General features: G+C 45.9%; 1 protein-coding gene across 4 annotated transcripts in view; it reads right to left on the bottom strand.

Moving 5' to 3' along the window:
* The window catches only part of LOC108165481 (talin-2), a 34,647-nt gene extending 12,129 nt beyond the window's left edge, over window positions 1–22,518 (bottom strand). The window contains exons 1-8 of one of the 4 annotated variants that reach the window (XM_033386329.1): window positions 22,419–22,518; window positions 9,297–9,590; window positions 2,082–2,352; window positions 1,621–2,019; window positions 1,344–1,535; window positions 1,202–1,280; window positions 635–1,138; window positions 481–569 (exon numbers count right to left, since the gene is read on the bottom strand). In XM_033386329.1, coding sequence (XP_033242220.1) covers window positions 481–569; window positions 635–1,138; window positions 1,202–1,280; window positions 1,344–1,535; window positions 1,621–2,019; window positions 2,082–2,217 — 1,399 coding nt within the window. In that variant the 5' untranslated portion in view covers window positions 2,218–2,352; window positions 9,297–9,590; window positions 22,419–22,518. Of the gene's footprint in view, window positions 1–480; window positions 570–634; window positions 1,139–1,201; window positions 1,281–1,343; window positions 1,536–1,620; window positions 2,020–2,081; window positions 2,353–9,296; window positions 9,591–20,607; window positions 20,821–22,418 lie in introns of those variants that run through there. The other 3 variants (XM_017301534.2, XM_017301533.2, XM_033386328.1) reach the window with 3 other exon arrangements.
* Window positions 22,519–24,848: the final 2,330 nt, after the last annotated feature.

Here is a 24,848-nt window from a genome sequence, read left to right as displayed (position 1 = left end):
GATCACTAAATCTACAGATCGCCGAGTTCTACAATCCTTGTTTCCTCATCAACTTGTGCGGAAAAGTCGTCGTTTTTACGATTATATTGATTTCAAAAATTTGCATCTATTTAACATTCAGATCTGGCTGAATATTCGGACGTTCAACAACAGAAATAGTATATTTTATACTGTACTGTACTGTTTCATTTATAGATCTTTAAGATCTGACGAATCTATACGAATATTGTGATGCAAAACCCTATAAAATTCTACGCTCTATATTCTATATTTTGGAAGTTTATTCTCAATACGTTTACCATCTAATTGTTCTATTCTATTTGACCATCTGCTATGAAACCCTTAAAAAATCAAGCAAAAATTGTGGTCTGAATAGTCAGAGTATCAGATCGAATACAGATGCTACAGACATCAACAATATTTAAACGATAAAAAGCACAAGCTTGAGTGCAAAGTCAAGTAAAGGTCGAGAGCACTTACCGTCGTAGGGACGCATAATTCCCGGATGGGCCAAGCTCTCGACGTTGAGCTGCTCCACGCGGTTCGTTTCGTGTTGCAAGAAGGTGGCCCTGGAGAAAAGGTAGAGACGCGCTTAGAGGGATGGAACTTTTAATCTTCCGATCAGGACACATACTTTGATGGGGCTACGGACTCCTCGACCATGGTGGAGCCCTCGTCACCCTCGATGCCAAAGTGATCCTTGGTCTGCTTCTTCTTCAGGATAATGTCGATGTAGCCAGCAATCAGTTGGACAATCTGCTCGGCCTCCGTGGTCTGCACGGAGTAGTACTGGTTGGCGTAGTCGCCAAAGTCCAGCGTGAAGGTGTTCGGCGAGGCGCCCCAGCGACGGACTGTGGTGAGGGGCCACGAGATGAGAATCTCCTTGGTGCGCTCGTCCAGCCGCAGCACTGAGTCCTTGGTGACGCCCAGCAGGCGGGGCACCAGCTTGTTCTTGCCGTTCATCTTCTCCTTGACCAGAAAGAAGGTCGTGCCGTACGTGGGCAACTCTCGGGCGGTCTTCGTGTACAGAACTTTGGCATCGATTTCCGAGAGGTCCGAATGCTTTTTGTGCTCCACAAACACTTTCTTTTCGATGCCCTTGACGCGCACATACGACTGAGGCAGGAAGTCCTTCAAGCTGTGGATCACAATACAGGTTAAATGGATGGTCCATAAGGGCCGAACGATTGTCGGGACTCACTCTAGGAATCCGGGCTTGTGCTTGGCCTCGTTATGCGGTCCGAATTGTATGTGCACTTGGATGCCAGCGAACTCGCAAGCTGAGGAGAGGGGATTGGGAGTTAGCAAGGGTTCTTTGGGTAGCCAGGGAGCTATAAACATACCCTTCTCCTGGGTGACTGGATGCGTGCCATCTAGAATGGCATCTCTGGCCTGCACATACAGAAGATTCAGCTGCACGGGATCCCGCGAATCGATGTTCTGATCTGAGAAGAAGAACCGACGACGCAGCAGAACTGTTTCGGCCTCATCAATGCCCTGCTCCCTCAAGGTACGGCTCACGTCCACCCAGTTCACTGAAAGAGAGAATCAATCGCATGAGTATCTCCTGTGGCAGATGCAGGGACTGTTTTTTGGGGGCGTGGGGGGGTGAGGACTCACTCTCATCGTCCGTCTTGAGCTTCTTGCGGAGACTTTCCATTTTGGCATCGCGATCCTTCTCCATGATCTTGCGCTTGAGGGTCAGCGTTCCGAACTTGTTGTCCGGCAGATTCTCGTTCTGCGCCTCATTGTCCTCGCGCACCAGGCCGTACTCCTCGTGATTGGTGATGCCAATCTTCGTGCAGATCACGACCATCAGCTGCGACACCGGCTGGGAGTCGTCCACGAGAATGGTCTTTACGGCCCCATCCAGCATCCGGACGCGCAGGGTGCGCAGCTTGCGGCGGTACTCCAGAGTGTCCTGGTTGTGCAGGATGTAGTAGCCGAGGGTGCGACCCGCTTCCAGCCACACGCCCTGCTGGTTCTGCTCGTCCGATATGAACAGGCCATATTCGCTGGCTGCAACGAGAGAGGATGGGATTAGGCGGAGATTCGAATTCGCAGAGGGGGCTAGCGCTTACGTTGGCCTTGCACTGCCTCGGCAAACTTATCACGGATGATCTTGCAGGCATCGAAGACTGTGGTATTTGGTTGGAATTGGATCGTCTTGGTCACACGACCCCCTTCCAGCTGTATGCGCAGCGATAGTGTGGACATTCTTCTGGCGACTTCTTCCTCGTCGTCGTCGTCGTCGTCGTTTTTCCTCCTCTGTTCGTTCTCCTTCTCCTCGTCGTCGTCGTCGTCTCTTTCTTAGGCTTAGTTTTTTGTGGGATGTGGAAAATGCAAAAGGCACTGCGGAAAGAGGAGAGAAGGGAAAAAGAGCATTAGAATTATGATAAGTGGCACAGCAACAAATAGGAGGAAAATCAGTGAAAGCCGAAAGTGGAAATCAGCTACCAGAGGAACCAGAAGGAAAGCCCAAAAACTAGAAACCGAAACCGAAACCACCCCCAAAGGCAACAAAGAGACACCCAGGCAGGGCGGGGGGGCAGGGGCAGGGGCAATTCCTGATGAGGCTCTGGCAGTGGCAGGGGCTGTGTTTTTGCCGGATGAGGGCACTGGCAGCCACCACCCGAAAACGGGTGGACGACCGATAAAATTGCTGATGAAAATCTTCTGCCCAAACACACACACACGCACGCACGCACACACACAAGCTCGCTCTTACAAAAAAAAAAGAGGAAGAGCGAGAGAGAGCTGGCCAGGGGCAGGGGCAGAGGCAGTGGCATCAAAAGGGAGGACACACAGGACACACAGGACACTTCTGTTTGCCAAATCAAAGCCCCGGGTCGCAGGCCTATTGTGAAATGTAGTTCTGCGGCTCTGGCGGCGGTGAGGCTAGGCCTTGTCAACCCCACCCCACCGCACCCCAATCCGGCCCTGACTACGCCACTGCTTCCTCTCCTTCGCTCTCTTCTCTTTTGCTGCCTTCTTGTTCCCTTCGTTATGCCGAAACGCCAACGCCGCTGCCGACGTTTGTCGCTTTTGGATTTTTTTTGAGCTAAGTTTGTCTCATCCTCCATTCTCCTCCTTCTGCATCCCTCCTACGCCTATTGCCGTAATTGATTTTCTGCCGCCCGCTTTTCGATCCTGCTGCTTCTGCCGCTGCTGCTGCTGCTGCTGCCGCTGCTGCTCTCAAACTGTGTCACTCTTTGGGATGGTGTTTTTTTTTTGCTCTGCTTCTCTTTTTTCTTATGCGAATAATCAATAATTTACACAATATTTTGCTGCTTGTTTTCTTGGCTTTGTTTTTTCGCCAACGGAGAAGGAAACCCGTTTTCCGGAAGCACTTGAAATATCCGGCAGACGACAGGAACACACAGAGGGACACACGGAGAGGCACTGATAGACACACACACTTGGAAGTTTACTTTTTATAACGGCAAAGGACGACGCCTGTTCCATATGGCGGCTGCTGCTTGGCTTTCCGGTAGAGAAGTGGCTGTAACTGTGGCTGTAGCTGTAGAGCTCCTCGGGAGCGATGCACGTCTGCTGGCCACAAAATGTGGCTCGTAACTGAATCATCATCCAGCCTTTTCCACGCTATGGACCAGCCGTGCCCGTGCCGTGCCGCCTGGGGGATGGGATGGGATGGGATGCTGTGTGTAATGGCAACGTCAGCATCCCGTTAAGCGTTAACCGTATTTCTTGTCTGTCTGGTGGAGGGTGGCATGTCAGACGGAGAGAGCCAGCAAGGTAGAGAGAGGGAGAGAGGGAGAGCGGGAGAGAGCACGACGCCTGCGCAGTGCTTTCCAGAGCGAAAGAGAGCAAGAGCGTAAGAGAGAGCTGCAGAGAAAAAAGCTGAGCCAGCTCAAAGGGTGCAGCCGTCACGGCAAAAGTCACCCTCTCTTCCGCCCCGAGTGGAGAGCCATCTCTTACGCTCTCTCCTCTCGTCTCGTCTCTCTCTCGCCGCGTGTCCGCCTGGCAAAGCGCCTGAGTGGCGCCACCCGGCAAAGTGTCCAGCGTTTTGCGCAGCCTAAGCGGATCCGGTGGAAGGAGGCACACGGGGAGGGGAGGCCACTGCGTAATCTGATCCGCCGGCGGCTCTGGAGCTGGACTGCGATGCGCGACAGGACGACAGGTTCCAAGGCAAGGTTTGTGCGCAGGACTTGCGAATATTCGTTAGGGAAATGCCAAGGATGCCACGGAAAACTCATTTAATGAAGGAAAATGTTAGCACGGAATCCATTTCCGATTGATTTTGTATAATTTTAGTATTTTCTGGTATTTTTCAGTATTATTGATTGGTATTTTCTAGTATTCAGGTAACTCCGAAGAATACAAATTAATCTACCACAAGAAGAGAAATCAATTGGAAATTTCATCTAAATGTATTTTTATCGAGGAAAACTTGTCAAAACAAAACGGAGGATAGCGTAATCGGATACTTCGAGTCCATGAATTCAATTAACGGCATGTCCTGGCATGCACTAACAAAACATCATCCTCCCCAAGGAAAAAAAGCTTCAGATAAAGTCGAGTGGAGGAGGCGGAGGCAGAAGAGGAGATGGAGGAGGAGGAGGAAAACTGTCAGTGTGCCATTCAGGAAAATGGATGCACGGGAATTGTGTGGACTTTGCATGGATGGATTTCACCAGAGCTCAAAGACAAACAATCGGTTGAAACACAATGGAAACCATCATTTAATAGCACAAAAGATCTCTTCAAGAAATACAGAGGGTATCGCGTCCTCCTGATGCCACCCCAAGGCCCAAGCCGAAGCCGAAATTATAGATGGCTAATAAAACATTATAAACAAGAAAGTATTCGTTAATTTTAGTGCAAACTCTGGCAAAGTGTGGATAGTGTGGGGAGGGGGGACCAAGCGTATTTTCCCCGCGGCATACACGAATTTTCACAGTGGGCGCCACAGTGTGCCACAGACTCCGCCTTTATCTGATACTGCACTCCTCCTCCTAAGCCACAGCGAGCCCCCCAGCCGACACCATCCGACACCCAAATGCAAATGGTACCCCCATGGCCGGAGTCAGAGGTGGAGTCGGAGGTGGAGTCGAAGCGGAGCCACTAATTGGCAGCCACTTTCCACCCAGAAGTCACACTGTGCTGCTAATGGATGTAATTTACTGCCAGCTACGTTCTTCCTCCGATATCCCCACTAATTAATTGGATCCGGGATGTGGGAGAGGGCAGGGGGCAGTAGCGGGGATCCAAAACGAAATTGTTGCCTTGCCTTCGGGTCTATCGAATTCGGGCAATATTACAGATTTCTTTTGAGGCTTTTGATCTGCTGTTCCACGATGACATGTTCGGCGAAGCTTTCAATTGATTCGCTGCACAAAGTTTCCCATAAACGAACAGACACATTCGTTACGAATGATCATCGGAACCGTGTGAGTACCCACCGCTTCACCCCTACTTATACCCCAAATGGAAGAGGAAGAAGGTACCTCTATATCTATCGGAGCTTAGACATGGATTCAATTGAGGAAACGTAAGAGATTAAAAAGTGAAACCAAGAATCTGAATGTCCCCAAATCATAACCAAATCATAATCATCTCCGATCTCTTATATTCTACATCTTCTGTGTGTGTTTTACTTACGTTTCGTACACCTTGTAAGCCTCATCGTGTTAACAAAGACGTTCTCTTCCGTTAAGGCACAGCAGGTCTTAAAGTTACGGTTACGGGCTTACGGGTTAGGGGCTTAGTTCTTATAAAGGCACGCACGGGCGTTAGGTGTATGTTTGTTTGTGTTGTATGTTCTTTATGTGTGTGTTTTAAGGTGTTTTTTTTGTGTTAAAAGATCTTCTTTGATCTATTTTGATGTTCTCATCGAAAGGCGTAATGGTGTGTGGTGTTTTTTTTTTTGTTTTTTAAAGGGGATCGGGGAGATTTTAAAAATCGTTGACTGCGACGGCAGTTCTGACGGCCGACGACAAGAGTCCTGCGACTCCTATGGGGGCACGAGCTGCTCGACGAGCTGAGGCACGTTTGTGGTGTTGGAAACGGAGCGGCGGCACGGAGGAGCGCGTCCTCTCCCGTTTTTGTACAAGAAATTGTACGGAACCGAAAACTGAATCATTTTAAAAATACTCAACAAAAAAATATGGCAAAAACTGCTAACAATTTTGGGGCGGGGCGGGGGATCTCTTAATCATTTCTTCTTCAACAAATAACGTTTAAAATTCACCTTTCTAAAGGTGTTCTTCCTTCGTGTATATCGTCTGTGTATATAACAATAGATTTGTGTCTGTTTGTGTCTGTTTTTGTGTGTGTGTTTTGTGTATATATCGTTAAAAACGTGTAAGATTTATAACAAATTTCGTTTCATTCTTTGTATGTGTTTTGTGGTGTTTTATCTGTTCTCTAAGGCAAACTAGTGGCAGATTTCTCGTGTTGCTTTGTTGGGCCTATGGCCCACTTAGGGTATACTATGTACAAAAATGCACTTAGGGTCTATTCAAAAAAATTATGTATCTCGTGGTTAAAAAGGCACTCGACGACAAACAACGACAACGTATAAGTATTACTATTATATTTAAGGCACAACATCTTCTACGATGACAAAAAAAGTACTGCAACAGTAAACAGTAAAAAAAAGGCACTTGTCCGCTGGAGGGAACAAACTTAACGAATTTAACAACTCAGATCAGATCCAGGCACTAAACGGTTTAAAAAACGCGGAACTTTAACTTTTTTTTTGTTACAAAGTCACTGCAGTGACTGCGACAGTGACTGTGACTGTGTCGTGGCAGTGTGTATGGCAGCCCGATCAGGCGGCTAGGCCTAGAATGATGTGCTATGCCGACGACACATCGTGAGCTTCTGATTCTGATATCATTCATTCCACAAGTCGTAAGCATTGTGTGAATCCTCCGCCAGAGTGGCGTCGCAGCGTCGCAGCGACGGATGAGAGAAGCGCATGCTCCAGGAGTCCAAAAGGACCAGAAGCCTCTGCTGCTGCTGCCTCCGCTGCTGCCTCTGCCTCTGCCTCTGCCCCTGCCTCTGCTGCTGTTGGATGATGCTGTGTGAAATGGCATGTGTCCGCTGTGGGCGCTGGAAAAGGATGCCTCTGTATCCATGCCATGTGTGTGAGTGAGAGTGCGCACATCGATGAGATCGTAAAAGTGTACTGAAAGGGAGGCAGGCAGCAGGAGGCAGGCGGGCAGATGGTTGGGTGGTGGCTCAGCGTTTTGGCTTTTTATTTTCACTTTAGTTTTTGGGTTTTTTGGACCAACCACCACCACCACCAACAGAGTAGAGCAGAGCAGAGCAACGTCCCTGTCCGCTCTGTCCGCCCTCCAATCCCATATCTGCCGTTCGCCCAATGGGTGGCCCGGTGGACCACCAATGGCTGAACTTGGCTTTCTTCGCCTTATGTACATAATATACATACATTGCCCAAAAAAAAAAAAAAAACACAAAAAAAACATTGCCTTACTGTTGTTTTCCATTTACTAACGTGTTTTTTGTGCCACCTCCCCCCCTCCCCCCCGGATCGATCCGGATGGGGAAATGAATAATGGTTAGGGGATATCGCCGGGGAGATATGTATCTGGATCAAACTGGGGGAAATCTGACAGCAGCAGCAGCAGCGGGAGATCCCTCGTTTTATTTCTGCATTTTCTATTGGTTTTTCTTTTAATTAGTTGATTTCTCTCCGTGATTAATTGTGTTGTCGTGGGCCACAGGCCCTGGAAAGTATGCAACAAATCGGCGGGTAAACATACAAATGCCGGAGACTGTACAGAGACGACTCCCACTCTGGGCCCCCTCTTGGGAGCCCTCTTGGCACCCCTCTTGTGGCCCATTCACTTATCTGTGCAATCGCATACACTGCTGTATAAAATGAAGGAGAAACAACACCAAAAGTAAGCTCCACTGGCGCGACATTCTGGCGCCAAAGCCTCCATTTTGTCTGGGGGCCATATAACGGTGTTTGTGGCATGTCTGTGAGGCGCGTGTGGCTTGTGGCGCGTGTGAGGTCCTGCGTAGGAGTCCCGTTGCGCCAGCACCACCACCACCACCCAAGGAATCTGCACAGTTTTCACTTGTCTCGGGGCCTCGGTGCCTCCGGACACGTTTACTCCTTCGCAGTGGTTGCCACTGCCACACATTCGATGCGAGTCGAGACGAGACGAGACGAAACGACACGAGAGCCATGTTCTTCCCTCCCCTGATTGCTTTTCCTCCCGCCCCGCTCTGCCCCTCTCTGGCAAGAATAACAGAATGCCAGGGTTCTGGCTCTGGTTCTGGCCGCCAATGTGGAGCCGCCTTTTTATGTAATTTGCACAGTTTTTATTTCTATTTGTTAAGTGGGGGAAAATATTGAGGGAATTGCCCAGATACAAGGGACTCGCATCTCGTGGCAGCTCAGGGAATTTTGGGACCAGCAGAAAATTTAATTAAATCAATTAAAACACACAAAAAATAACGAAAGGTGTTTAGAAAGCTGAAACCCCATTTGAAAATATTAGCCACTAAATCGCAAATCGATCGTTTGGCGAATGGTTTTGGTTTCTTGTAGGTGCTATTCGCTTATGGGAACATTTTCACAGCAAAGTCTCTGATGGAATTAGTACTGGAAGTACAATAGTATGAATATACTCGTGATAAATACTTAAGAGAATGATAACACTTCGATATCAGTGGGGGACAGCCAGCACTCACGATTGGTTCTTAAATAAGTACAAATAATCTCAGCAAAGACAAAGGGATCCATTGCTAGAGATAAAGTTGATAGTTTCACGGAGCTCAATTCACTTTATCGCGATTGGGAAAACGGGGAATCAAACCAAGAAATATTATTCTTCTACTATAAGACTATAGTACTTTTCATTCTGTATATCATGTGTTGTATCCCTTTCAATTACATCGACTACGTGTAGTGGGAATATTGTTCTGAGAACACCGAATGCTCTGCGGCAATCTAGTCAATCAATTTCTGTTCGATGATGAATTAAACTCTCCCACTGCAAGCTCTCAACGGAATTTACTTCCTCATGGAATTCATGACCGCAGTGCAGAGAATGAAAGAAGAGCCCTACTGGACTCCCAAACAGACTGCACTCTACAGTATTTCTTAGATGGAACCGACTTAACCCCTAGATAGATGATCATAGAATATGTTCTGTTCTCATGGGAGGAGCGACGCTTGCAAGGCGGTGAAAACCCTCTCGCATCTGAAAACCAGTTGGAGCTCCGCAGCCCAGTGGAATGCAGGAAATATTTATGGGCGAGTATATGAAACACTTTTAACACGTTTTAGCACTCACCTTTCTTTCGTTATCGATCTCGTTCCAGGCCGCTGCTGGGGATCCAAGGATCTGCTATGGTCTGCGATTCGATTGATCCGATTCCACTGAAGGGTTTATGTTGGAGGAGGAAGTAATATCTATATAGTGCAGTGCAGTACAGTGCAGTACAGTATGTGTGTCTGTATTGTGCGGAACGTGGTAGTATGTGCGTTTGTTAAGTGTTGCTCTTTTCGTTGTTTGTTTGTTTGTTACTTCGTTGCAGTTGTTGCGGCTGTTGCGGTTGTCGTTTGTTGGATTTGTGTGTAGAAAAATCTGTAAGTAAAAGATCAGAGAGGGAAAACGGTTAAAGCATCTCTGCTCAACAAATGCAGCAGCAAGAAGAGGCAGAAACATAGATTGTTGGAGAGATGGATGGAGGATACGATTACAATCCACACAGAAAACTGAAAACGCACTAAGCATTTTTCCTGTTTTCATTTTCCATATTAGCCACGACTCGACCTCAAAGGAGGTGGCAAGAGGCAAGCGGCAACAGGCAAGCGGCAAGCAGCAAGAGTGGAGACTGCTGAACATGGGGCATGCATTGCACATATATGGCTCTTGGATGCTGCATGTTGCTGGCATTGCGGTTAATGCCACCAAGGCAGCACTCGCAGCAGGCACACGGGGCATCAACCCATAGAATACCATACTGCGATCCAATCGCAAAGAATGCTGCCTGCCACCAGACTTTTCCATTAGCAGACTTTTGTTTGAAGGAACAACAAAAAGATCAATCAACACCCAAAGTGCGGGCTGCCGACTGCCCCCAAAGAGTGCCCCCAGTGCGGCAGTGCAGCAGACCATCAATGGGGAGAGATTTCTGCCGGAGAGCGAAAGAGAAGCTGCAGTGGAGAGTAAAGTGCAATGAATGGAATGCGGCTCTCCAGTTCTCTCATTCTCCCACTCTCTCATGCAGGTGCCTTTGCCCTCAGTGGAGAAAAGCGTGGGTGTTCGATCCTCTGTTCTCTCCCTCTCCCTCTCCCTCTCTCTGTCTCTCTGTCTCTCTCGGTCTCCCAATGAAAGCGATAGTTGTAGGCGTGTTCCGTGGGGGACGTGGGGGCGTCGTCGTTGAACAAGTTTCTGCCTTAGTAGGTCGACGGCTGATTGGATCGTCGTGTAAATACCCCCATGCTCCATTGTGTGCGTTTGTTCTTTCGCGTAGCAATCAAAATTACAAAACGATAACGTCACGTAGTTACAGAGAACACAATCGGAGACCTTGGCACGATTCTGACATGTGGCCAGATGTCGCGGCTCTGACACACGGAGCCACTCGCCCAGAGGTGCTCGCCGGGTCCCCAGCCTCGCTCGCCCAGAGGCACGTTCCACTCGTTTCAGTCGCCCATAAATGGGAGCAGCCTGGACTGGATGGAGAAGGGTTACCGGAGCTCCCGCAGTTCCCGGAGGTGTGGTTTATGGCCAAAACAGACGACAGAGAGGAGAGTTCAATGAACTGAAGAGCGAGAGATCACATCTCACGAGCGATTGTGTGGAAAGTTGTATTTATTTGAAGGGTACATCCCGGTACTTTCCCGGCCAGAAATGCACACCCAACAGACAGAGGAGCGCTGCCGCATGACGCGCCGCACGTTTGGGTACAAAAATTGCCTCATCAAATGACATAATTCCTTAGAATTTAATAAAAAATATCATCAACAGAGATCCATTGATCAGCCGCAAAATGAATTCCCATTACAAAAACTGCCCCCGAAAACGCATACAAAATGTTGGTGCTTTGCTTTCGAATTCATACAACACCTCACGGGCCGTATATTCCACACAGAGATGTATTTAGAATAATACATCATAAATATATTCGGATGACGATCACTATCCTACACATGCAAGTGCTTAAATCAGCTTTCACATGCCATAAATCACATCACAACCAAAAAAAAAACAACAAAAATTTAAATAAACTGTTGAAAAAAATACAGCACAGCGTGAAAAAAGTCCCACAAAGCGTAAAATTAGTTCCCTCTACGATAAAAGCAAAGGCAGTTTTTAGATCTTAGGATTTTCACATTTTAATTAAACCAAAACAACATTTGAGACCTCCAAAAACACCTTCCCTCATACGCGTTTCATTCTCGTGTGGATCTGTGCCCCAGTCCCATCCCATCCCATACATACATATACGTATGGCAGTATCTTTATGAGATCTGTCCATTCTATATATACAGGGCGCTATAAATACACAACATCGGCGCGAGAATTATGTGCACACATATGCATGATTTTTTCAAGGTAAACAAAGCATTAGCATTACTCGCATTTGAAGAGCATCCGAGATCTTTTGGATTTTCCTTTTTTTCCCCCCAACCAAAAAATCAATGAATAGAAAGCAAGAGTGTGTGCCACCCTCCTCCTTTCCCTTCCTTTCCTTTCGATCTCTGACACGGTTTTCACGCTACACTGGAAATAGAACTTGGCAGAGCAGCAGATCGGATCAGAACGGAGGAGAAGCACATTTGAGGTCCCCCGAAAAAGTCTGCCGAAAATCTTTTACAGCAGATTCTCCGCCAGAGGGACGGTGTGCTTCATCATTACTAGATGGCACGTCCTTGCTCTCAGCCGACGTTTCTTACTCGACAAGCGAGAAGCGCAGAAAAGAATGCGCCAACAACATACATGTCATGTGCGCAACGAGGCACTCTAGGACCGCTACTCCCACAGCAAAGGATCTTTCACTGTAGTTGTACTTGGAGGCGATCTTCAGCAAGATTCTGTTCTTTAATGATCATTTCTTGCACAACAGAATCTTCCCTAGGCAGACACCCACTAAACTTCTTTGCTATTCATTAACTGGTCCCTTCGCCTGGCTTTCACTGTATCTGGGATGATGACGACGATTCTCGCTCGTGGCTTCTCATTTATTCGATTATTTTGGTGATGCCTATTTCTCTGTGAGTCATCGCTGAATTTATAGAAATTTCAATTTGTTCGAGTATTCTATGTACTGCCTTTAGAGGTCCAACAGATGGCCAGACCAGAGACCAGCGACCAGACCCCAGCTAATGATTAGTCGTCCGTCCCGCCTGAGCGAATCATTTTACATCTGATGTCAGCGGAAAATGACGATCGGAATGGTCAACGGAAAGAGCAGAGAAAAGGCTGTTTGTCGTTGGGCAAATGTGTCACGATCCAGTGCGAATATGTTCTCGAAAAATGGTTTAATCATTGCCATTATGTTTAATGATTTCCATCTAAAGAGAGCTTTCGGTTTTTTGGCACGGTTTTCCCATGAACTCAGTTGCTGAAACAGGTTTTGGGGGAAACAATTATGAGATTTTTAGCTTGAATCGTGCGACATATGAGGTGAAATCTCTTGAAAGATTTCGATCTTGGACAATCAAAGACCATAACATTACCTAGATGCTGGAGGACCCGCACAAATCAACATCTTTTGATTAATTAATGACAGTCCTTGGCCCCATATAATTCTATCAAGCATATTTCTTGTCTGTCCGTCCCGAAGAGCGCCTAGATCAGAGGCTATAAGAGCTAGAGAAACGAAATTTGGTATCCACACTGTTGTAATATCTCACTGTTTCAAGTGTATTTCAAAATTTTTCCCCATCTGCCCCCACTAAAAAAGAAAATCTCTGGCATCCACAATTTCAGAGATACGAGAAATCCAAAAACGCAGAAGCATAGAAAATGAATATATCTAAGAGATTGCCGAATCTGGATTAGATCGGATTATTATTATAGCCAGAAGGTGGCTACGAAACGCCGTCCACGTGTCTGTCTCTCTCTCTCACACACGCTCTTTGTCGTTCAATGTGTGCGCCCTCTGGCGGAGGGGAGCCATACTGACTGAGTATCGGGTGTAAATGTAGGCCGTAGCTGCGAGTCAGAACGTTCCCCCCGCCCCCTTTTTCTTTGCTTTCAACTGCAATTTCTTATTGCAGAAGTCTCGCACTCTTTTTTCAAAAGTCATAAACATATACATATGTATACATATATCGTATGTACATATATGTACAACGAACAAGAGGGACAACGAATAAACAAATAATGTTTATTTGGCGATTTTGCTTGTTTTCTTGTACATTAGCACCTCATATAGACAACAGTCACGTTCCTTGGGCTGTCTCTGCCGCCCCTCGCTTTGGAGGGCATTCAACTGCCGCTTTGAAACGATCGATCAGTTTCCATAAACAACAATTCTTCTACGGAAAAACAAAGGACTTTGCAGACCGTTGGAGTAGATCCAAGGCACGCTCTCTTTCCTTCTCTGCTTTTGCAGGGGTCAAGTGGTCACAGATTTGACTTGTGGGAAGTCCCTTTCTCTGACTCTGTGCGAATATCCCACCTCAGAGATAATTCCCTGTCCATTGTCTGTGGCGGCACGGCTGTAATTTGAGTAAACAAGACATCCCGTTCGTCGCCAGGGAAACCTCTTCCATCTCGTCCCGTGTGGTCGGTGGCCAACAATGGGACACAAATTTGAGTATCGCTATCATCATCATCATCATCATCAGCATATCATCCTGCATCAGCAGCAGCATCAGCTTCATCGAATCCACAAGAGCAACAATGGATGAAAGGCAGCCCAGCCAATGATGTTCATGATGATGGCAAAATCCCAGATAAAAGATGCATTAAAAGTAACAAAATACACAATAAATAAACAAACGAACAAACGAAGAAGAAGGATGGGGTTCCATGGGTGCCATGGGTGCCATGGTTTGGAAAAAGGCAAACAAACAAATCAAATCGAATGAACATCGACATCGACAGCGACACAAGTGACGTCAAAGGAAAGGGGGAGGAAGGCAGGCGGCATCAAGTGCGCGCGTGGGAGAAACCCCTGAGAGAAGGGTTCTCTGTTCCCTGAATGGATGGATGGATGGATGGATGGATAGATGGATGGATGGGATGGTCTGTAATTTTAGCCTCAAGGCCCTCAAGGCCCGCAAGGTGGTGGCACATTTCATAATGTGGCCAAATTATGTCAACCAACTGATACGTATCAATGTTCTAATTAAAGTCCTTTATCAAGGAGCGTGTGTGTGTGTGTGTGTGTGTCCTTGAATCGCGGGCTAATTAGCTAACGCTGCACCATCAGATGGAACAATACCTTGGCGACAGCAGAGAAAAGCGGACTAATGGCGGAGATAACGATGTAGGGAGTAGGGATATTCATGTCGTCCTTCACTCAGAAAGCCCCTCGTACTACACGTAATTCCTGACATCCTCTGAGAGGATGCCTTCGATTCTCTGTGGATATGCACATATATCCGTACATCTAGATATGGATGTGGATGTGGATATGAATATGAGCCTATTTGCCTCATTTCTTTGCTTTATTCTTTTAAACATTTCCCTGTCAGCATATATTTATTGCAGACAGTGTATGTTCACCCTCTGGAAGTTTCACATCATTTCCTGCAAGCACAACACATCCATAGACTTTGCTTCCTTCCTTCCGTCCGTTCTTCCTTTCTTTGTTCGTCGTTTCGTTCCATCTACATACGAAAGACATTGCCAAGCAATTTTATGATTGGATGCCAAGACTCTTATTCCCATTCCCATTCCATTCCACTCCCCGTTTCCACAGCCCACTTAAGGACCCCCTCCACGCACAGTCCTCCTCCCTCCGCTGCTGCTGGTGCTGCTCCTCCTCGGACGGCGTCAATCGTAGACGGCAAAAAATTAGGCTCCCGCCAGTCGGGCTCCAATGGATTTTCGCACAAGTGAGTGCCAAAAGCAGCGACAGTGCCACAACAACAAATACGCACATGAATGTATGTACATAAATATATATGTATATAGTTTATACACATACATATATCGTATAGTCAGGGGCAACCCCGAGAGGCGGGATACTTGCAGCTGAGTTGACTTTGAGGTAGGGAGAGGGGAAAGCCTACTGCCACTGCTACTTGAATGCCAATGCATCCATAAACTAAATAAGAACAGAACTCAGACACAGATACAGATACAGATACAGATACAAAGCAGTTCCATTGATTAAGAGAGGTCTCCCATCTATTCTTCCCTTCCCTATGGCAAATATAGATGGAAATAAATTGCAGGGCAAGGCAGGGCAAGGCCAAACGCCCAGAGATAACTGCCAATGGACACGCCAATCTCCCTCCTCTGCTCCAGGGGAAAGGCATGCCAAGAAAACAACAACAACAAACAAACAGAGAAAGGGGAAAAGTCCACACACAGATAATCAAATTTTCAATGGAAATGCGAATGCGAATGGATTAAATGTGGGGGTCAGCAGAGTATCGCAATGATATAAATAGTTTCGTAACAGATCTCCAGGTTTTTTCTCTAAATAATAATCTACCCCAGAAACATCTGGGGCACTACATATCCACATATATATGGCAGTAATCCTGCCAACTTTTAACCAAATTCAATGATAGATTTCCTGTGATTTGTACCCATTAACCCCTTTTGCACTTTTCAGGGGTTCCACTTCCACCCACTGTGCGGGGGAGGCAAACCGCAAGCCCAAAAGCATTGGAAATCGGTTAACAAATGTCGACTGACCGCACCGAATCGACTGGCTGACTCCCGGACTGAATCCCGGACTGACTGACTGACTGACACACAGATTGATGAAGTGCCTATCTGCGTGTTCGCGCCGCCCTAAGCCCCCTCCCACAAACAATACAAAAAGAATACACAAATAAAACCAAGAAAACCAATGAATTACTGACGTAATCAAGCAGGGATTTACGACACCCACGGAGAGAGGGGGAGAGACGTGACAACCCGATCGGGGGGACCCAATCCAAACCCAAACCCAACCCCAAAACCCCACCCAACTCCACTGGAGATAAACTAAATAAACAGCAAGGAGAGGGGTTCGAAACATGGCACACCCTGGCAGATCGATCGTTTCTATGGAAGAACTAGCACATCTTCGAAAAACTGAAACCTCTTCCTCATAATTGCAAAATGGAGAAAATAGATGACTTTTTGATGCCTTGACATCAATATGACACCATTATCAGGGCATTTTAGCTTGTGCTTTCTTTATAGCGACATTTTTTTGAACCGAACCTCGAGCATGGCTTGGAAATAGTTGGTCCAATGCAACAACACTTTGCCCAATTGGGTTATCCCCAATGCCTTTGTGCCTTTAGCACGAGGACACGAGGAAATGTGACAAACATTTTGCGACCAAAAACGAAAACGGACCGTTTTGAAAACCAAAGCCTGCCCGATTATTGCATAAAATGAATAAAAATAAAAGAATTAATACATATTGTGTTTAGGAACTGAGTACCGGCTATCTTTGTGTCGCGGTACGTGCGGCTCGTTGGCAGATATTCCAACTCTATTTTATTCGATTTTGCTGAGCTATTTATAGGCTACAATTTCGATGTTGATCATGATTTTCGTAGTAGACACAGATATTAAACTTCAGCTATGCTATCCTTAGCAGTGTGTGATCTCTGCAGCCATAAGGAGGAATGCAATCAAGTGTCCCCATATTCATATTCATCAAAAGTGTGTTTATATCTTAAAGGGTTGCCAAAGTTATAAATATCCTTTCCGAAGAGTACAAGAAAACACACATCCTCTGTCTCATCCATTCCCTCCCTCCCTCTCTCTCTCTCTCTCTCTGTCTGTCTGTCCCACTCGCACTGCTTTCGGTAGTCGATACTGGAAATTAATTTTTGTATAAATCTTGTGTGCACATTCGCATTCAAATATGGAGATATGGTGACGATGACGATGACAATACTCGCCTCGTACTGCCGGAGGCTATTTTTAGAACTGAATGTGCAGGCAGCAGGCAGCAGAAAGCAGGCATGCATATTCTTTATCAGCATTAATAGTAAACAAGAAGGGTCCTCGCACTATCCTCCCCACCCCTCCCACTCACTCTTAATGGGTGTTGGTTGTGTGCGTGTGTGTGTGTGTGTGTGTGGATGAGTCAACGCGATGAGTGTGCGTGCGAAAACGGGTAATGGGAATGCGAATCGAAAAGGAAATGCTCAAACATTCCGATCGTCCAACCGCCACCGCACAGATGTGTGTCGGGTTCTTCCACTGCCACTGCTTCTGCTTCAGATATTACTTCCAGTCAGCTTCCAGGCTCCAGCCTCCAGCCTCCACCTCCAGCAAGCACTACCTCCTCTGCCGCCACTTGAGTTCCGCGTAATTAAGAAACATTCCAAAACAATAAACTATTCCATAATATAGGATAGAACGGATCGAAGCGGACCCCCAAACGGAATCCAATCGAACTCAATATGGAATAGTGCTCTGCTGCCGAACCGATCTCCTCCCTCCCACTATCGCGCTTCGGCTCCGCTCATGTGCTGTCTCGCTTTGTTTATTTAGCATTTCTGTTGTTTCTTCGCCACTTCTTCGCTACGAGAGACGAGAGATGAGAGATGATGAAACATGTGTGCGGCAGCAGCAGTTTGAAAGCGGCATTAAAAACCTACATACCTCGGCATACGAGGCATACGTTTTGGTGTACAGATGCGCATAGGTACAGTGGTCACCCAACAGTTAGAACTTTCCAAAAATAAATACGTAAATAGGAAAAGGGGGTAACGGAGATGGAGATGGAAAGCACAAGCAGAGCAGTCTAGAGTGTCTGCTCCAAGCTGGCCAAAACGATTCTACCGAGAGACTACTGTACACATCTATGTATCTGTGCATGGAGCCCCGGTTCGGTTCAAAATGCAATACAAAACCATTGAAAAATGCTGAGGCGTTGGAAAAATGGAGCGGCACCAGTTGTTATTTTTACTTTTTTAATTGTTATTACACTGTTCGCGTCTACTCGACATTATATTGTTATTATTATTCCGAGTATTGTTATTCTTTTTTAGTTGCCGCGCGCACACAAAATTTGTGGCTGTACTTGTTGTTGGGGCTATCGTTCTGCATGCAATTCGAATAATATTGTTGTTTAATTTGCTTTAATTGAGCTGGAAATACGAACATAGGGGGGGGGGGGGGGGAATTGAAAAATTTATGATGGAGAATCAAAGATAAATTTGTGTGTTTAATGGGATTCAGTTACAGAACATCAGAGGCAAGTACTTTTCTGATTACCTCGAGAGCTATATTTTGATCTTTGCAATGCCAAATGAAATGAAATTACCTGAATTCCAAAACACACCTACTGTAGGCCAGCATAAAAACGAATTAACTGACATTTCTCATTAAAACCAGATCAAAATCAATCAAAAAACAAAGAAGAAAAAATGAAGTTTCGAAATTATGGAATAATCTTGAATCCACGAAAACATATCCCTGGGACATCCATCCCGTGCTCTTTCGAAAGTTGTCTGGCCAGCACTCATTGAGAGACCTTTCCCCCACTACCTCCTCCAACCAGAGAGCACAAAACCAATTAACGAATACAGCTCAATTAATAAAAAAGCAACCACAAATATGCAAAAAACCAAAAAGATACAAACAAACAAAAAAAAAAGCGGAGACTACAAAATACTCGTACAAGTGGAAAATGCAGTCACTTGTCTGGCGGCTGGATTGCCCACAAATGGGCAATGGATCGGGGGACTACTGGGGACTGGGCACTGGGGACTGGGGACTGCCCACAAACGTTTCCAAGTGACCGAGTTACGGATAGATTGGCGCTTGCTCAATGGGGGATTGTTGCTTATACATACATATATCGACAACCGAATGTACATATGTACGTACGTACGTACACGCAGAGATCAGAGCCAGAGCCAGAGCCAGTGCCAGTGCCGGATCAGGGGCAGCAGGCACCACTTTGGGGCATGGCGGATGCAAAACCATCCACACGTCCACCAATCCCCATCCACATCCACATCCACATTCAATATTACATATATTCGTGGGACACTGATGCACTGCCCACACAGACAGCAGAGACAGAGACAGCATGGAGTGAAAATGAGCTTGGATTTCGATTTCTTTATGTTTCCGAAGCGTGTTTATGTGGCGGACATTCCAAAAACGAAACCGCTAATAAGGTCAAAAGCTTTGCCGGAGACCAAAACCAACGAACGAATGAAAGAAAGATAGAAATACAGATACAGATAGAGAGGGGGATATGGACGGACAGCAATAACAATTTTGTAAACGAGCATTGACATTTTTAGATAATGGATAAACAATAAAGAATACGCCCCCAAAATATGGAGCGACGGGCGAAATTTGCCAAACAAACGGTATAGAAAAACGGTGAGGAAAACCACACAAAAGCAAAGGCAAAGGCAATGGCAAAGGCAAAGGCAAAATCAAAAGCAAGAGCACAATCAATGAGGGAGTTAAGAAGAGAAACCTCACGATCGCGCTGGCAATGACTTATGACAACAAAACAACAGCAGCAAAACACCGAAGGCAAACGCGAGAAATTGAAAAGGTAATCAAACATACGAAGAAGAGAGAACACAGCAGAGGAGGGAGAAATAAGTAAGAATGCCCCGTATGAGGGGTACCGACTCCGGGATACCTGATAATTCGATTTTCAAATGGAATAATGACATGGAATAAACCACACTTCTTCAATTGAATGCCAAGACATATCCCTTGTAGGCTCTCTTTTCTTTTTATGCACTATATATCGATATCTCTTTCCATATTCTCCTTCAGCTGTCACATCTCTCTCGCCACAAACACACAACATACCCTTACCATCCTCCTACATTTCCAGGGTATGAAAACAATAAATCTACTTACAAATGCAAAACAAATCTGAGAGTATGTATCTTGAAGATAGTATTTATTTAAGCATACTGGACCCATAGTGGAGGGGTATCGCGGGGGAGGAGGCTGCCAGCTGCTGCTGCTAGGCAAACAAGAAATATAGAATCAAATATACATATGCATATGTACATATGTGTACGTATACGTATACGACTATAAGCATAAAGTCAGGGGCAGACAGCGTCAGACGTCGTCGTCGCGTCGTCGTCGTCGACGTCGACGTTTTGGGCAGAGCGATGAGGTAATTTTCTGGTTGTTTTTAAAACTTTTGGAAGCACACACACACATGCGAGTATTCAGAGATATGTATTATGTCCAGATGATGCTTTCAATGAGAAGAAGGGTTCTTCTAAGCGCTGCGCAGGCGTAGGACAGGTGTACCCAGATGGATTGGAAAGGTCGTTGGCTAATTTCACAATTTGTTTGCTTATTTATGGCATATATGTATATACAAGGGTATATACAAATATATATTTATATTCCTGTGGCTAGCGTAAAAATAACACCATATGTCACACCGCCGCACTAGCACACAAACACAGACACACACACGCTCATATACACTTATCGAACATTTTGGCGATTCTTTTTATACCTTTTTTATTTGCTTTTATTATTCTATTTTTCGCTATTTCCGCTATTTTTCACAATTAAGCTTTAAACTTTGTATAAAAAAAAGAAACGTAAATGGGAGATACGCAATGCGATATATGCATATATGTATGTATTTTTGATTGGATATATATGTATTTGTACATTTAGCGATATCGGCCACGGCACTTGTCGACAACGATCCGGCAGCGACGACGGGTAAAACTCAACTCAACTGAGGCCCCCACCGTGCGCCGAACGCAGGCGGCTCAAGAGAGAAGCAACAGATGGAGGGACCAAAAACCACAAAGAAGTGGGAGCAACAGTTGGAGAGCGCCACAGAAAAGCGAAAGAGAGCCTACGGTGCCTACACAGCAACGGCCTGAGAGCGCCCAAGCAGTGGGGGAGGCAGAGAGAGCGTAACTACAGAGGGCCGTGGCAACGTGCTTCTAATCAGAGAGAGCCCACTAGCACAAGCTGAGAGCGCACCTGGAGAGGCTCTCTCACTCTCACTCCGCCTGTTGCTCTTGGGTGATCGTCGCTAGAAGAGAGCGGGAGAGAGACACAGGGCAGACAAATGTAAACAAAACAAACCAAGAAAAGGAAGGTGGAAGAAGTCGATGACTGGGGCGGCGAGAAAGAGAGGAACAAGGTGATGGACCCGTGCCAGTGGGTTGCCTGCCTCCTCCCTGCCACTCGATGACTAATCTTCTTTCAATGGCTGTTTCTTTCCTCTTCCGTCTCTCTCTCTCACTTTTGTTTTACACAACCTCCGGCCAAGAGCCAGCGGAAGCGGGAAAGTGGAAGTGGAAGCTTACTCATTGGAAGTTTCCCAGAAAAAGTATTAGTTAAGCAATTTGGCGCCAATGATGGCAGCCATGAAAACAGAATGAATGACTCGAGTGAAAAGTGCGTAAACAAATGAAGCGGAACAAACGGGGTATTCGCTTCTCCATCTCCCTCTCTCTCAATTAAGCCCAATTATAGGACAGAATTGATCTCCCAGCCAGCCGGCGGTTGAAACAATTGTGTTAAAAAGTGAAATCTTTTTGAACAGCAGGAGGCCCGCACGAGCCGGGGGTTGGACCGAAAGACATCAGACAGAGAGTGTACCATAGAGTGAGGGTTAAATTTCATAATTAACTTGAAAACAATTTGCAAACACTGTCTGGTGGGTAGGGTAGGGCCTGCAGCTGTGTCAATCAGTGAATTCTTCGAGTCAAGAAGTTCCCTGTCGCATTGTCGCACTAATCTTATCGTCTGGAATGCTCTCCCTCTCATGCTATCTCTCTCTGGCCAACTGGCTTTTCAATCAAAGGCGATAAAGAAGTTGGATTGATAAGTGCGCCCCTCCAGGCGCGTCCACTGGGAATAGTGTTTCAAGGGGAGAACTTTAGCTTTAATTGAATTATACTTCTTTTTTGCTTCTTCCAGGACTGGAAGTTGCATTTAATTAGCATAAACGTTTACGCACACACACACACAGGCCCACATTCCAGCTGCGGGCGTAGGCGTCCCAAGCGTTGGAAGGGTGACCAAATCTTTGTTGTATTTCAAAGTTCGCGTGACCATCATAAACAGGCGGCATTTGGGAGCAGCCTCTGGGGGTGGCTCCACCCAAGAGGAGCACCCCCACCCTACCAGCCAGGCAGCAACAGAAACAGCAACAACAACAAGCGCCACAAAGATACGATTCTGGTAGGGTCCGACGCCGCAGCTGAATTTACACACGCTTTTTTGACCGTCCCCCGCACTAGCACTGGGCCGTCCACAATTGCATATCACAGTAGCACCACTTAATTGTTGATAACTTACAGAAAAACAGGAAAAAGCAAGTTGAAAGAGTGCTAAAATTGTAAATAAAACCAACACTTGGAAAAAAAATTCGTCGCGGATTTATCGATAATATGACATTGGTCAGCGAAAAAAAACGAAAATAAAGAACAACAGCTGTGCTGTGGATGAAAAGGAGGGTATGGTCAACAGGCAAAACGGCCCAGAAAATCAAACGATTTCAAGGCAAAATCAACCCCCTTTCCCTAATATACCTTGAAGAGCGTCAGACCCTCATAAATATACCGAAATATACTGTCTCATTTTGAAAATATACCGCGAATATACCGATGTCAGGAATGAACATGGTCCACTTAGCCCCCCCCTCTATTTAAACAGGTGAACAACTTGATTTATACTTCTCCCTTTTGACATTCGACTTAATATTACCAGCTAGCATGAACCCTCAGCGCTGAACACATAATTTTATCCGATTGGTGAATCAATTTCCTACATAACTGGCTAATTTTAAGTACTCTCCTTTATTTCATTGTGTTTAAAATAAGGTTTAAACAAACGAGGTCAACACAAATGTCCGTTTTCTATATAGCAACTACACGGTAACTCTGGGGATCCAGTCGATTGGATTATCGCTAGAGCTGCGCGCCAAAGTGGAATTGTTTTTAAAGTGAGTGAACGACATAGACATGAATGAAATTCAGTGGAATGAATGATGCAGGACAGCACGATTTGAGAGAACATGGAATTTTCTGTGCCCTATGTTCTTTAATATACCTTTAAAAATGTAATTCAATAGATTGATAAATTATCCCATTATACAGAAAAGTATATGGTATACCGTAAATGGTCACCCTGCCATGTCATGTTATCGATGAGACGACATCCCACTGTTAAGCGCAACAGGGCGCTGTTATGTTAAGTGCGCACTCATGCTCTGGCAACCCTAGTCGTGGGCGGAGAGAGAGCGAGCGCCATATTCAAAAATCTACTGCAAGCCACCGAACAATTTGAAACAACTTAAAGAGGCAGCGATTTGTATTTTTAAGCGGCAAATCAAAAGACTAAGCGTGATTAATGATGGCCCGGGCTTAAGGGCGCCCCGCCCTCATGCGAACATTTTGATAAATTTGTCTGCCTTTCCGTACGATCATCATTTCCGGCATGATTCTGGGCGATTGAAGAGACCGGACGACCATAAGTTACAACCCCCCGGCGGCAAAAGATGCCAAAAACAAAAACTACCGACTGCAAAAACAACTTGGTAATGGTAATACATAAAATCATAAAAATAACCAAGAAAAATTCATGACTTTGGAGAAACCAACGGACCGCATATATCGCTCGTATGTGGGGGCCGTCTTGGCCTTTCGTTTGGGGTTGTTTTTGGGCGAAATAAAAATAAATTTAATGTTTCTGTTAGAAACATCCTTCCCTTCTCTTCCCTTTTCCCCAGCATTCCTTTCTTGTCAAGCATATCATAGATATCCAGATACAAATCCAGATATGTGTATGCGCGTAATTTATGCTGGAAAACATCTCGAGCATAAACAGGAAACAAGCGTCCACGCTACGCTCCTCCTTCCTTCCTTCGTTAAAGTCAAGACGAGTGAGTCCTGGGCTTGGGCTGGGCTTGGGCTTGGGCTGGGCGCAAATTCAATTAATTTCAATCGAACGCCTGTCGTTTTGCCCATCCGGCATTCGATACCCCGCGATCTATAGGACAACAAATAGAGACTACAACAGAGAGCGATACCACCCCTTGGCTCGATAAATCTCGGAATGGGATGGCGATGGGTATGGAGATGGCTATGGGTATGGGGATGGGGATGGGACACACACGACACACGCCGCCGATGTTATGACTGGCTGTTGGCCAGAAAAGCCATCGACATGTGTGTGTCGCTGTGTCGCAGCTCCTGCTGCGTCATTGCTTTAGTTCCGGTGCCAAGCCAAGATTTATGTCGTCACAATGGACACACAAAACCCGCGAGAGAGAGTCCTTTTCGAATCCTTTCGAGTGACCCACTTGGGACTGACCAGCAGAAGGAGATGCGGCAGAAGTAGCATTGGCCCGGGGGACACTAATTGAACGATCTTCCGGTTGGCTAATGGGTTAACTCTGTGAGTGCCTGCCTTTTGGGTCGTCATGTCATATATCTTCCGCCCCGGGGCTGTGATAATTTCGGAATTTTACCAACCAAAATGTAGATGCTCGACTCTTTTCTACGATTTATTGCCCTCTAATTTGGTTGATAATTTTCCTATTTCTCTGGGAATTCTTTCTCTCGTTTTCTGGTTTATGATTGCGGATGCAAAGCTCTGCTGCATACCCATAAAAATCATGGATTTATAATTAATAATTTACACATTATACATTTATGTGCAGTGGAAAACGGGTAAAACTAGAACTTCAGAAATTTGATAAGGAAAAGGGGGATATTTATGGGATGC

This window comes from Drosophila miranda, chromosome XR (assembly GCF_003369915.1).
Source record: "Drosophila miranda strain MSH22 chromosome XR, D.miranda_PacBio2.1, whole genome shotgun sequence".
NCBI classification, from domain to species: domain Eukaryota; kingdom Metazoa; phylum Arthropoda; class Insecta; order Diptera; family Drosophilidae; genus Drosophila; species Drosophila miranda.
Note: the sequence above shows the minus strand (reverse complement) of the source record. Positions and strands in the feature narration are given on the sequence as shown.